The following is a 13,596-nucleotide window of genomic DNA, read 5'->3' on the forward strand; positions in this document are numbered from 1 at the left end:
ATAATTTATATAAATTTAAATAACTCGTATTATCCAATAATTTGTACATGATTCATAAATTATTTTATTAAAATATATATTTGTGTTTAAAAATTTCAGTCAGAGTCATGTTTGCTAAAGCAATAGCAAAGCCACATTTGGCTATGTATGACTTCCTTACGAGATGAGTGCATTGCTAGGTCTCTTTGATTTCCTCTCAGTGTATTAGCAGACACCAATAGAACCTATTTAAAATTAAAATAAAGTATTACCAACAAACACTCTACCAACATCAATAAAAGGCGAGGGTGTATAATTATCGTGTGCGTTGATTATAATGGTTGTTAGATAAAGGGGAAAAAAATCAAGGATTGATGAGATGCTACATCATAAATTTTTATTATAGACTGTTGCTTGCAATAATTTAAGCAGTTTGGAATTCTCTTATGAACGTCACTTTCTTTCTCTTGCTTGCAATACAATCACAATGGACAGCAAATATCTTTCTTTTCTGAACAAAATGGATAATAACTAATTCTGAACAATAGGAATATGTTATGTTTGCTGAATTAATAATAATGATGATAATAATAATAATAATAATCAAGGCATCGCGATTTATATATAGGACGTCGACAGATTAACACATTTTCCACCCAATTTGTTTAGGCTGTCAGCATTCGCCAACAAGGTGGTACCCCAAAGCCCATGTCCAAGCTAGTTTAATTCCTCTTTTCAGCAAATGTATTGGATAGTTTAAGTATAAATAGGCTCTAATCAATAATAAAAGAAAGAAAAAAAAATTGTCGTTCTCTGGAAACATAGTCAACCTTTATCAACCGGGCGGTATTTTAATGGCAAAACGTTTGTGTTATGATCGGCTCCTTTTCTACTTTCCCCCCGCTCTATAGCTTATAAAGAGGATGGAACGAAGCAAAGTCTACCTTGGTATCATCAGTCCTGAGAGTCAGCCCATTCATTTTTCCGGCGAATGAAAACTGAACATCATCTGCCAACAGATTTTAATCATTCCCACTAATGATGTTAGGATGACTTAGGATGACTTAGGATGACCTGAGATTAGAGCATTGCCAGGCATCTCTTTGACTTCCTCTCGGCTCTATATGCAGATATCGGCAGTTTTTTTTTAGTGGCCGAGGACTTCATATAACCTATTCAACATTAATCAGTTTGGAGATCTCTTTATTCATTTCCCCTATTCAATGAGGTCCCATCAAGAACGTTTAATTAATATTGTATTTACAAATTGTTTAGTTGTAATTTAATAAACTTAGAATGCAGCACTCCTTCCCAAAATGGTCCATTTGAGTACTCCTCTTAATATGAAGAATAACTTATGGTGGCAGTATGGAAACCTTGTTTTAAGGTCAAATTAGTACTTTATTTACAAAAGATTGTTTAGAGGCAATAGGAATTAATCAAATTTGCTGATAATAATAATAATAATAATTATTTTAATTCCTTCTTTCAGCAAATGTGCTGGATAATTTAAGTAAAAATAGGTTCTAATCAATAAAAGTACAAAAACAAAAAGCTGTCGTACTCTGGAAATATGTTCAAACTTTATCAACAAAATAGTGTTTTAATGGTAACACGTTGGTGCTGTGAAGCCAATGCCTTCAACTCCACGTTCGCAGCAAGATACAGCCAAGGATTTGATCCTTTTGCTACTCTTCCCCCATTTATAGCTTATAGAGAGGAGGGGAAGAAGCAAATCTACCTTGGTATCAGCCGTCGCGGGAGTCGCCTCATTCATTTTTCCGGCCATGTTACCCTTCAACGCAAGAATTAGTAGCTTCTTGGCCCTATACTTGCTCCTTCTTTCCTCTATAATATCCCATGCCTACTCACTCTCCTTCAAGTTCGACTTTTCCGACTCGGGCACCCATAGTCTGCCGGCCATGATCGATCTCCAGGGAGATGCATTCTTCAACAAATTTATCAGGCTCACCAAGGAAGGAGCCGAAAAGGACATGACCTGGAGCATCGGCCGAGCTGTCTACAGAGATCCATTTCCTCTTTGGGACAAAGCCACTGGTAAGGTAGCCGACTTCACCACGCATTTCACATTCATCATCAAGGGCCCCAATGATACTTTCAGCGCTGATGGTCTGGCTTTCTTCCTCTCCTCTTACCCTTCGATTATCCCTGATAAAGCCACGGGCGGCAACCTCGGACTTTTCATAAGCCCCTATGGCACCAGCGGCACCAACAACCAGACGGTAGCTGTGGAGTTTGACACCTGCCAGAACCAATGGGATCCGGAACCTGATCATGTGGGTATCGATGTCCACTCTAGCGTATCTGTTGCCAATGTCACATTGCCTACTAGCATCTCTAATGGGTCGACGGCAAACGTTTGGATCAGTTACAACGCTACCACAAAAACTTTGGACGTCTTCTTGACCGACGAGGACAATCCAATCTTCAGTGGCAACTCCATTCTCTCTCATACTCTTGATCTTAAAGAATTATTGATGGAGAATGTATCGGTCGGATTCTCAGCTGCGACGGCTACACTTGCCGAAACACATCAGATCCTATATTGGGACTTCAGCTCGTCAATATCGGAAACCAACTCATCAAAGATGGAGGAGAGTAGTACAAGAAGTAAAGCTCCATTAATAATCGGATTGGCTACTGCCGTTGGAGTCTCGCTGTCTTTGGTGAGTTTCTCAATTTGGTTCATCGTGCGACGGAAGAAGGTCAAGAGAGAAACATCGGAGCAAGAAGAACGAAAGAAAAAGGAGTATGATGAGTCCATCGATGATGAGTTTGAGAAAGGGAGGGGGCCGAGGAGATTCGCTTACAGCGAACTGGCCACCGCAACAAAAAATTTCGCTGATGAGGGCAAGCTCGGAGAGGGAGGTTTCGGTGCCGTATACAGAGGATTCCTGGAGGACCTTGGCCTTGAGGTAGCAATAAAAAGAATCTCAAAGGGATCGCAGCAAGGGAGAAAAGAGTACATCGCCGAGGTCAAGATCATAAGCCAATTAAGGCATCGCAACCTCGTGCAGCTTGTAGGTTGGTGCCACGACCGCGGTGACTTCCTCCTCGTCTACGAGCTGATGCCAAACGGAAGCCTCGACACCCACCTTTACACCACCAAAGGGAACTTATTAACGTGGTCCATGAGGAACAATATCGCACTCGGCTTGGCCTCGGCCTTGTTCTACCTCCACGAAGAGTGGGAGAGTTGCGTCGTGCACCGAGATATCAAGGCAAGTAACGTGATGCTGGACTCATCCTTCAACGCTAAGCTCGGAGATTTCGGGCTGGCGAGGCTCGTCGACCACGGCCATGGATCCCAGACAACAGTTATCGCCGGGACCATGGGCTACATGGCGCCAGAATACGTTACCACAGGCAAGGCCAGCAAGGAGTCCGACGTGTACAGTTTCGGGATAGTGGCGCTCGAGCTCGCATGTGGAAGAAGGCCCCTGTTGGTCAACGAGGACCTGAGCAAGATAAGGTTGGTGGAATGGGTTTGGGATCTTTACGGGAGGAAGGCGATACTTGAAGCAGCGGATAGAAGGGTACTGAACGGGGAGTTTGATGCGGAAAAAGAGATGGAGAGGTTGATGATTGTGGGGTTGTGGTGCGCGCATCCAGATTGCACCGCGCGGCCTTCGATTAGGCAGGTCATTAATGCTCTCAAGTTAGAGGTGCCATTGCCGACTTTGCCTCCTAAGATGCCGGTACACACGATGTCCTATGCGCCGCAGGCGGATGTGAAGAAAATTGCGTACATGACGCCTACGGTGCGCATTTCAAGCTCAGTTTCTGGCTACTCTACTAATTCCTCCAAGTCGAGTATGGCTTCTGGTTACCCCGCTACTATTTCCTCCAGCTTCTGGTTAAGCTAACATTCTCATGTGCTCGCAAACAAATTCCTCCAAGTCGATTATGGCTTCCAGTTCATCTGCTCGGCTGCTTATGGCAGAAAATTTTTTTTTGCTACTCCTGTTTTGCATTTTGTTTAATGATGTTTTTTGGTACTCTCCATTTCCTTTTAATGTTACATATTGTTTCAATAAAGTCGTGCTGTACATCGTTCAGTTGATTTTATTTGTCATTCTTCATTCTGGGACCTAAGTCTTTGTTTCATTTTAGAAAGACAGCAGGTGAATAATAGAAACCAAATTTAACAATAATGCTATGCCCAAAGACAAATGTCTACCATGTGGATCCTATAAACCAACGATAGAGATCATAGATAAATTTTGAGATAAACATTTAGTGGATCTCTCGGGATCTCTTGAAGAATCACTTTTGGGCTTGTGTAGGCTCCTGATGGTGTCTGCGAGGCCCAAGAAGGCCGGGCCCATGGACAAGTCAGCTTTTGTGCAGGTCTTTGGGTTAAAATAACTAAAACTTCGATCCGCAACCTTTTCTTCATATTGCGTTCCCATCCCAAGTAATAAAATAGTGCCTCCTTTTCTTCGCCTTCCCTCTCCCTCAAATCCAAACTCCCTTCTAACCAAAATTTGCGCTAAATCCCGTCGTTTGTTCCCATAGTCCTTTCTTCTTTGCCATCTCGATCCGGATTATAATTGCAGAGCGGAAAATTTGTGATTTTGAGGAGCTAATCTCACCTGGGTCATATGGATCTTTTCTAGATCTTTTCTCTTTGCATGACTGTAGCTCGCTCGGTTCTGTCGCCATCAAAACCCATCCTTAGCGAGAACACTGCTTTCCAAAGGGCATGGAGATCGTTGTAGTGGACGAACTAGGTGGGGCAGTACGAAGAACGTTCCAATGATGTTCATGTGGTCAAGTGATTGTATTGCGGATTTCTAATTTACCTCTGAGATGTTCATTTCGTCGTTAAGCAAAACAAGTGGCTCGTTCTAAAATGAATAACTTCGTTATACTACCCTTGTCAAAACAAGAGAGAGGATTGGAATAAGAAATGGAATAAAGGAAGTTTATCTGAATATTTGTATTCTAACTTTAAGTTGGAACTAAAAATTTAGATTATCCCACCAAGTTATTCGGAAATACAAAATGACTACTTTACTTTCTCCAATACTAACCTGACCAATATTTTTCACTAAAAATATATTCTAACGTATTAAAATATATTTACAATGAAAAATACTTTAGCGTTAGATATTTGGCATAGAATTCTAAAATAACCATGAGAAGATAATACAATATTTGTAAGATAAATTTATGTTTATATTTAATTTTTAAATTATTTTTTTATCTTTCTCCCAAAAAAATAAAAAATAAATATTTATATTAAACTAGGAAAAAGATAATAAGGTCAATTTAATCATTTTGATGCTTTAAGTCTAGCTATTAGAATTAAACACCATCTTAAACTATGCATATTTTTATTTTAACACATCCTTTTCTTTCCAACCAAACAATGAAAAATTGGGATAAATTTATTTTATCCCAAAATAAGTCCTTGTTATATTTTATGTCCAATTTTTGTTCTCACTGGGATGCAACCTTCCTTTCCAGAACATGCATTCTGATGCTCATACTTGTTATTAACAATAACAGATTCACAATGGACGGACTCCAAAGAGTAAAAAAGTGACAAACGAAATTGGCAAATTAGATGGTTCTAGCTCAAGGTAATTCCTACCAGCTAGCTTCGCAGGGTTTCACAACTTGGCAAACGAAATTGGCACTCCTAGCAACAGAGAAGCTTAACCTCCTTTCCTTGCCGGCCTAGTACTCAGATACCAGTAGCAGAAGAGAATTATAAAGCTTTGGACTTGAGAGGGCGAGTTTAAGGCAGCGTTGGGAGATAGCAGAGCATGAGCGGGTGTATCAGAGCTTTGCTGTTTTGGACCCAGGACTATATTTTTGAAAGGGCGGTGCAGACTAATTTTAGCCCGTGGTGAAGTTGCATTTTGTTAGGAGAAGGTGATGGTAAACTCAAGAGAAGAAGATTATTCTTTAAATACAAGATAAAGTAGATAAAAAATTTTAAACTTTTCTTTATATTCTTGCACAAGATGAGACCACATATATATAGTGGTTTACATGACTCTTAGATATATTATATGCCTCTTAGTTATCATATATAATTCTTTGATTTCTATTATTTAAAAATATAGAAAATACTAAAAGTCATATCAAAATCAAAGTATTTTTTTTAAATTCTATACTAGCTAATTAATCTAATCGACTAGTCAAATAAAATAGCTTAATATTGTAACACATTTTGGGCAGTGTTTGGTCGAAATTCAAAATGTTTCTCTTCTCACGTTTACCCAGACGTCTCAAATATTTCTAAAAAGTTCTTTTGACCAGATTCCACAAAAGTTCTATATTATCTCCAATCAAATCTACCTCTAAGAAACCTTCACATTTGTTCCACTATGAAATCCTCATTAATAATATTTTAAAAAGTCAGAATATGTCTAAAGGAGGTCAGTAGAGGAACCTTCCACCTTTGGCCTCTTCAAAAAAAAAACCTCCATAGGCTTCACCTTTCCGGTTTGAGCCACCATCCATCTACTGAATGCTCCTTTCTTGACTTTTATGCATTATATTCCTGATGCTCATTATGAGAAGCTTGACTATTGTCTTCGCCTCCTTCTTTGAAAGCTCTCAGAGGTATACGTACCCCATCCAGGATTTCCTCCTCTTCTCAAAACAACGCTATCTGTCACTCTTCCATTTCTTTCTCTTCTCTATGTTCTTCAACCCCAGCAACATCCTCCTCTCCCGTTTCCTCCACCAATATATGCTTCCCTTGCCATTCCTTTTGTTATCACCTCCTTTTCTATAGTATATCTTTACTTATTTCTTCGGATGAATAATTTATTAATTCATCCTTTTTAATTGACCCCACAAACACTTCCTCTTTGCTTGTACCCAAAGATTTACGACCCCTATACTACCCAAGTGCTAACTTAACCCACCTGCAGATGCTCTACAGCAAACGCCCAACGTAGAGAATCCTGCTGTATGCGCACTATCCTTCCCATCACCTCGTAGTTTACAAGAAAACGGCTTCCAAGCTTCCACGCCACCTTTCTTTTCTTATTTACTTTCTGTCCCAGGATGATTCCGATTGAAAGAAACGTTGATGTACATAATTATCGAACGATTGATATATATTATACGTTAATATCTTGACTACGATTATTATATTTAATGATGGCATATTATTCTTCCTCTACCATAAAAGCTCATGGGAAAAAAAAAGGCGAAAGATAGCATTACAAATAGTTTTTTTGACTATTATTTTGAAAACTGTTAGAAGAAGGTGATGTTAAACTCAGAAGAAAAAAATTGTTCTCTTAACACAAGATGAAGTAGATAAAATACTTTTCTTTATATCTTGCACAAGATAAAGCCATATATATATATATATATATATATATATATATATATATATATATATATATATATATATATAGTAGTTTACATAACTCTTAGATATTAGTATGACTCTTAGTTATCATATATAACTCTTTGATTTTCATTATTTAGATAATCCAAAGATTATTATTATTTAAAGGTATAGAAAACACTAATAGTTACCTTAAAACCAAAGTATTTTTTTTAAATTCTATACTAACAATTAATCTAATTAATTAGTCAAATGGGCTAACTTACTATTCTAACAAAAATTGCTCGTCTATGAGTAGTTATCTTTCTGTCCCTCTCATTGGACCTCTACTTAGTAAAGTACTCGTGGCTAAAGTCTCTATGTGGGCCATTTGCTTAAAAATTCAAAGTAATTCTCTATGTCGCAATATTCAATTTTACTGTATTAAGAACTATTTTACATACTTACATATCACCCGTTTTATTTATTTATCTATAGAATCCGAATATATTAAACGTGAGTAGTTTTGTTAAATGAAAAGAAAATTGGGTCTGATGCAAAATAAATTCTAATGTAAATGGTACTCTACTTTTTTTCTCTCCCTCTCCTATTTAAAGAGGTCGCATCAAGAACAAAAATATTAAAATATTTTTTATAAAGATTGTTTAGTGGAAATTAAAAAACTTAGAATGCAACTTTCTTTTTTTTTTCTTCTTTAAAAAAATGCAACTTTGCTTCCTAAAGATTGTTTAGTGGTAATTTGAAAAATTATAATACAACTTTCCTTTCTAAAAGATTCATTTGTTCCCTCGTGCAGAAAAGAAAACTTTAAATTATACAGTCAATTTTTTTTTTCTTTTAATGCCATGGGGTTTAACTAGAAATTTAAAGGTTCACTTGTGACTCTTAATATTTTTCGTTCCAAAATAAAAATGAATGCAAACATTTTTCTTTATGAAAATTGTCAAAATTTTGATTGTTTTAGTTTTTATATTTTCTGTTTGAGATACTTGCAATGTCTAAACTTTAATAATAATAATAATAAATTTAAAACAAAAGAAATGTAAAACTTAATAATTCTTATGAAAAGAAATTCATTTTTCTAACAGAGATAGTAAAATTAAAAAGGCATTTTCTTTCTTAAATATTAAAAAGAACGTCTGTAGCGTGTGACACGATTATACCCAATTTGTGCAAGCCAATCTCCCCCATTACCATAGTCAAACAGGGAGTCAACCATCGGTCTGCTCTGTTTTGTTCTTCTCCCTTTATAGTTTTAGTAAGAGGAGGAAACGAAGCTACTCTACCTTTGTGTCAGCAGACACCAGAGTCGCTCCGTGCATTTTCCGGCCATGTTTCCTGGCAAAGGAAGGATTATCAGCTTCTTGGCCGTCTACTTTTTCCTTTTCTCCTCTACTATCGTCCCTACAAGCTCCCTGAACTTCAAGTTCAACTTCACTGACTCCAGCACCAATAGTGGGCCGGACCTGATCAAACTCGACGGCGACGCCTTCTTCAACAAATTCATCCGGCTCACCAAGGATTCTTTAATTGGCAACATCAAATACAGCACTGGCCGATCAATCTATAGGGACCCGGTTCCCCTGTGGGACAAAGCCACTGGTAAGGTAGCTGACTTCACAACCCATTTCCAATTCATCATCAACGCTACAGGTACAAGTGTTCCCGCCGACGGCTTGTCTTTCTTCCTCACCACTTACCCATCGAGTACCCCCGAAGACTCCATGGGCTGCAACCTCGGCATTTTTAAAGGTGTAAAAGATGGAACCAAGCCCGGCACCAACAACCAGACGGTAGCTGTGGAGTTTGACACCTTCCAGAACTACTGGGATCCGAGCCCGAATCATGTGGGTATCGACGTCGACTCTATCGTATCTGTTGCTAATGTCACGTGGAATACTAACATGACCAATGGGTCGACGGCAAACGCTTGGATCAGTTACAACGCTACCACGAAAAATTTGAGCGTTTTCTTGACCTACGAGAACAACCCAATCTTCAGTGGCAATTCCAGCCTCTCTCATACCGTCGATCTTAGAGAATTACTGCCGGAGAATGTAACGATCGGGTTCTCCGCTACCACGGGTTCTGCTGCCGAGCTTCATCAGATCATATATTGGGAGTTTAGTTCGTCAAATATTAGCTCGCCAAACTTATTGCAACTCAGCTTACCCGACTCTCTGAGGAAGAGGAAGGAGAACGGTAGAAGTAAGGCTCAGTTAATAATTGGGTTGATCATTGCCATTGGAGTCTTGGTGTCTTTGGTGGGTTTCTTAATTTTGTCTGTTCTGCGGCGGAAGAAGGCCAGCAGAGGAACACCAGGGCAAGAAGAACATGACAACCAAAACTATGATGAATCCATCGATGATGAGTTTGAAAAAGAGAAGGGACCGAGGAGGTTCTGTTACAGCGAACTGGTCGCGGCGACGAAGGATTTCGCCGAGGAGGACAAGCTCGGAGAAGGAGGCTTTGGAGCAGTATACAGGGGTTTCTTGAAGGATCTTGGCCTTGACGTAGCAATAAAAAGAGTCTCAAAGGGGTCGAAGCAAGGGAGGAAGGAGTACATCGCCGAAGTAAAGATTATAAGCCAGTTACGGCATCGGAACCTCGTGCAGCTCGTCGGTTGGTGCCACAACCGCGGGGACTTCCTCCTCGTCTACGAGCTGATGCCTAACGGAAGCCTCGACTCCCACCTCTACACCACCACGGGGAAGTTCTTAACGTGGTCCTTGAGGTACAACATCGCCCTCGACTTGGCCTCGGCCTTGCTTTACCTCCACGAAGAATGGAAGAGCTGCGTGCTACATCGAGACATCAAACCGAGCAACGTGATGTTGGATTCGGCCTTCCACGCTAAGCTCGGCGATTTCGGCCTCGCGAGGCTCGTCGACCACGGCCACGGTTCCCAAACAACAGTTCTCGCTGGGACCATGGGCTACGTGGCGCCAGAATGCGTCATCACCGGTAGGGCCAGCAAGGAGTCCGATGTGTACAGTTTCGGGATATTGGCTCTCGAGCTCGCCTGCGGAAGAAGGCCCCTTGAGGCCCACGAGGATCCGAGAAAGGTGAGGATGGTGGAATCTGTTTGGTATCTTTACGGGAAGAAGGCGATTCTTGAAGCAGCGGACGCAAGGTTAAAGAACGGAGAGAGGGAAGTGGAAGAAGAGATAGAGAGGTTGATGGTGGTGGGGTTGTGGTGCGCGCACCCAGATTCCACTGCGCGGCCTTCCATTAGACAGGCCATTAGTGCTCTCAAGTTAGAGATGCCACTGCCGACTTTACCTCCCACAATGCCAGTGCTCATGTTCTTTCCGCCGCCCTTGGATGTTCAAGAAATATTGTCCACGTCTACAGCAGGGTTTCCGAGCTCAGCTTCTGGTCACCCAACTACTTCCTCCTGCTCGACCATGGCTTCCAGCGATGCCACAATTTCCACCGTGATGACTGCTGTTGGATATTAGTGTCTTGATATTTCTCTTTCCTAATTTCTAATTGCCGTATTACTATCAAGGTACACTTTGGAAATAGTTTGTGTATTCTTATTATGGCATTGTTTAGTTATGTAACTAAGTAAGTGTGTATGAGAGGACTTAAGTGTGTGAGTCTCTAGATCAGTTTCTTCTTCGTTGGTGCCATTTTGGAGAGCGAGAGAAGGAAAGAAGACCTAATGTTGGAGTTTTACTAAATACAAGATTAGTGATCTTTTATTTTATTTCTTGTTTTCTTTTGTGAGCTTATCTTGCAAGTTTTGACCTTTTCATTTGTAAAGATTTTGTATTATGGGTTCATATCTTGGTTGTTGTTTGTTTAGGGTGAAAGTCACAATCGATTTATATATGTATATTAAGTTTGTTTTGGCTTTACTTGTGGTTGTGAATTTTATGCATGTGAAAATCTAATGTTTTCACACATGGCACCCGTTTAGTTATAAGATTAGAAGAAAAAAAAATTAGAATATAAATGAAATAGAGATTTATTGGTGATAAGGATAAATATAATAATATATTCAATAAAAATAAGAGATATGATGGTGTTTGGTTTTGATAGTTGGAATAAGAGACAAAAATGATCTTATTGCCCTTTCTGTGGTTTAATTTAAATATGTATTTATTATTTTATTTCACAACTATTATATTATTTACTCATTGTTATTTTTAAAATTCTTGCTAAGAAAATAATTTGATTGAATTCATCGTAATTTACACAATACAAATACCTTAACAAATAATATAAAAAATGGGCATTTATATACTAAAATATTTTTACTGCATATATACTATAAAATATTACTAACAATATTATAGTCTTGTAGCATTATAATATTCAATACGAATCTAATCTTCAAAAAATGAAACCATAGATCACCATAAATACTCACCCATTTTGTTTTCTCATTCCATTCTATAATAAACAGAGTACATCATATTTTATTTTTATCCCAGTTAGCTAACACCCGTCTGGTTTCATTTTTTCTGGGACAAAGGAAAGTTTATCTCAAAAATACTCCTCTCATCTCATGTTGCCAACTGGGCCGTAAGAGAAAAGAAGATGCTCAAATTTAAGACCACCGAAATTCTCTTCAACTACGGTACTTGGTTGTATCTACCTCTTCTTGGCTGCTTAGAGGAGAAAACAAATGTAATTTGCTACTCTGGTTTACGCATTCAGTTCAATAATGGCGTTCTTCTTTTGCTATCAGTCTTGTATATTATCTTCCGTAAAGTCGTGCTGTTCATCGTTGTAATTCTTTCTTTTGGGAAGAGGAGAGAATGTCAAATTGGTCACTCGTATTCAAGAAGACCACACAAAATTTAATTAATATCAACACCCGCAGTCCTGCTACTTAAACAAAATTATTTTCTACCTTTAGGCTGAGACATCATCTGCATATCCATGGTGCGAGAATTCTTTTGCTTTAGGTAAGTAATTGGCGATGTATTATGTACCCACACTGTGATTGATGGAGTGTTTCTCATGCAGCAGACATAAGGCAGTTAGTTCATTTAGAAAGGTTAAACAAGTTAAAATACATTAAATTAATTGTTAATTAAAGTGTTGAAAATGAAAGGCAGCCTAGAATCTACCTTCCAAGAAAAATGACGAACAAATTAGATCCTAGTGACAGAGAACCTTGACCTCCTTTTGTTGATGAGCTAATATGCAGATGACGATAGAAGAAGGGAACTAGTGAAGCGAGCATGGGAGAAAGAGATCGCAGAGACTGTTCTGGCTCGCTGTGTCGGGCCAAAGACTGGAGATGGGCTGGATATGGCCCAAGAAGGTTGGACCCATGATAAGTTATATTTTAGGCTGCACTCGGCCTAAAAAGGTTCTTGTTCCTTTGGCCCTCGTTTGGTTTTGGTTGAAGAGTATAATAATTTATTAATTTTGTTATACTTAATTTTTTTTTTCTATTTGATTGGAATACTAGAATAGATATGGAATTTGATATCCATAGTATTATTAATGCCACATGATCATTAATCATGCGATATTAATTATTCCAAATTTAGTGGTGTGGATACAAACTTTTAATAAGAGACTTATAATTTATAAATATAAGTCTCCGTTCTTCAACCAAACGGGTTCATGCTTCGTTCCCTTCCAAAGCAATGGAAAAGGTGCCTTAATTTCTTCGCGTTTACTTTCTTTCTCAAACCCTATCTCTCATCTAAAGTTGGCTGTGAAAAATGAGGCATTTGTATGTCCACGAGAAGCAACGTTTAGCACGAGCGAAGCTAGCCCAGTCAATTAATTGGCAAGTCAAAGACTTTAATATTATTTTAATCATAAAATATATTATTACAGATAAATAGAAAAACTCTATCAGTTGGAAAAGATCTATAGTCTATAGACCATGAGGTTATGAGAAGAATTTATGGAGAAAAAAAATGATCTCCAAATTTTTGTTTGATTTTCAAAAAAAATTCTGATAAAATATTAAATTATTCAGTATTTACTAAAAGTAAAACGTCGAAAAATTTAGTATTTTATAAAATAAGCTTTTCGATGTTTCTATGTAAAAGTGAAATACTGACAAATTTACATTTTACTGTCACCTACGCTAAAATAAATCATTTAAGGTATGATTTATTTCCGCAGATAAGGTTTAAGAGCGGGCTAGTTTGGTCAAAAGCTCGGCATATTCAACGTTCACCAACAAGATGTTATTTTAATGGCAGAACGTTTGTGCTACGAAGATTATGCCTTTATAAATCCCTTGTCCGCAGCAAGAAACAGTGGACCCTGGGATATATCTTTTCTGCTCTCTCGCA

The 13,596-nt window shown here is 38.5% G+C and overlaps 1 protein-coding gene across 1 annotated transcript; it reads left to right on the forward strand.

The window, feature by feature from the left end:
- The first annotated feature begins 1,766 nt into the window (after positions 1–1,766).
- LOC140783496 (uncharacterized) lies at positions 1,767–11,033 on the forward strand. Its single transcript, XM_073130396.1, has 5 exons — positions 1,767–3,856; positions 4,287–4,350; positions 5,515–5,588; positions 6,538–6,692; positions 8,585–11,033. The coding sequence occupies exons 1-5, from the start codon at positions 1,767–1,769 to the stop codon at positions 10,780–10,782; spliced, it is 4,581 nt and encodes a 1,526-aa protein (XP_072986497.1). The 3' UTR covers positions 10,783–11,033.
- The last annotated feature ends 2,563 nt before the right edge of the window (positions 11,034–13,596 follow it).

The sequence above is a fragment of the Typha latifolia genome, chromosome 3 (genome assembly GCF_019914945.1).
Source record: "Typha latifolia isolate L0001 chromosome 3, TyphaL0001v2, whole genome shotgun sequence".
Lineage (NCBI taxonomy): Eukaryota > Viridiplantae > Streptophyta > Magnoliopsida > Poales > Typhaceae > Typha > Typha latifolia.

Bases quoted from the DNA above. Each gene is read 5' to 3' on its own strand.
- LOC140783496 (XM_073130396.1), top strand. From the start codon at position 1,767: ATGTTACCCTTCAACGCAAGAATTAGTAGCTTCTTGGCCCTATACTTG. The intron at 4,351-5,514 runs GTCTTTGGGTTA...TAACAATAACAG, and splicing joins ACAAGTCAGCTTTTGTGCAG to ATTCACAATGGACGGACTCC. The intron at 5,589-6,537 runs GTAATTCCTACC...CATTATGAGAAG, and splicing joins TTAGATGGTTCTAGCTCAAG to CTTGACTATTGTCTTCGCCT.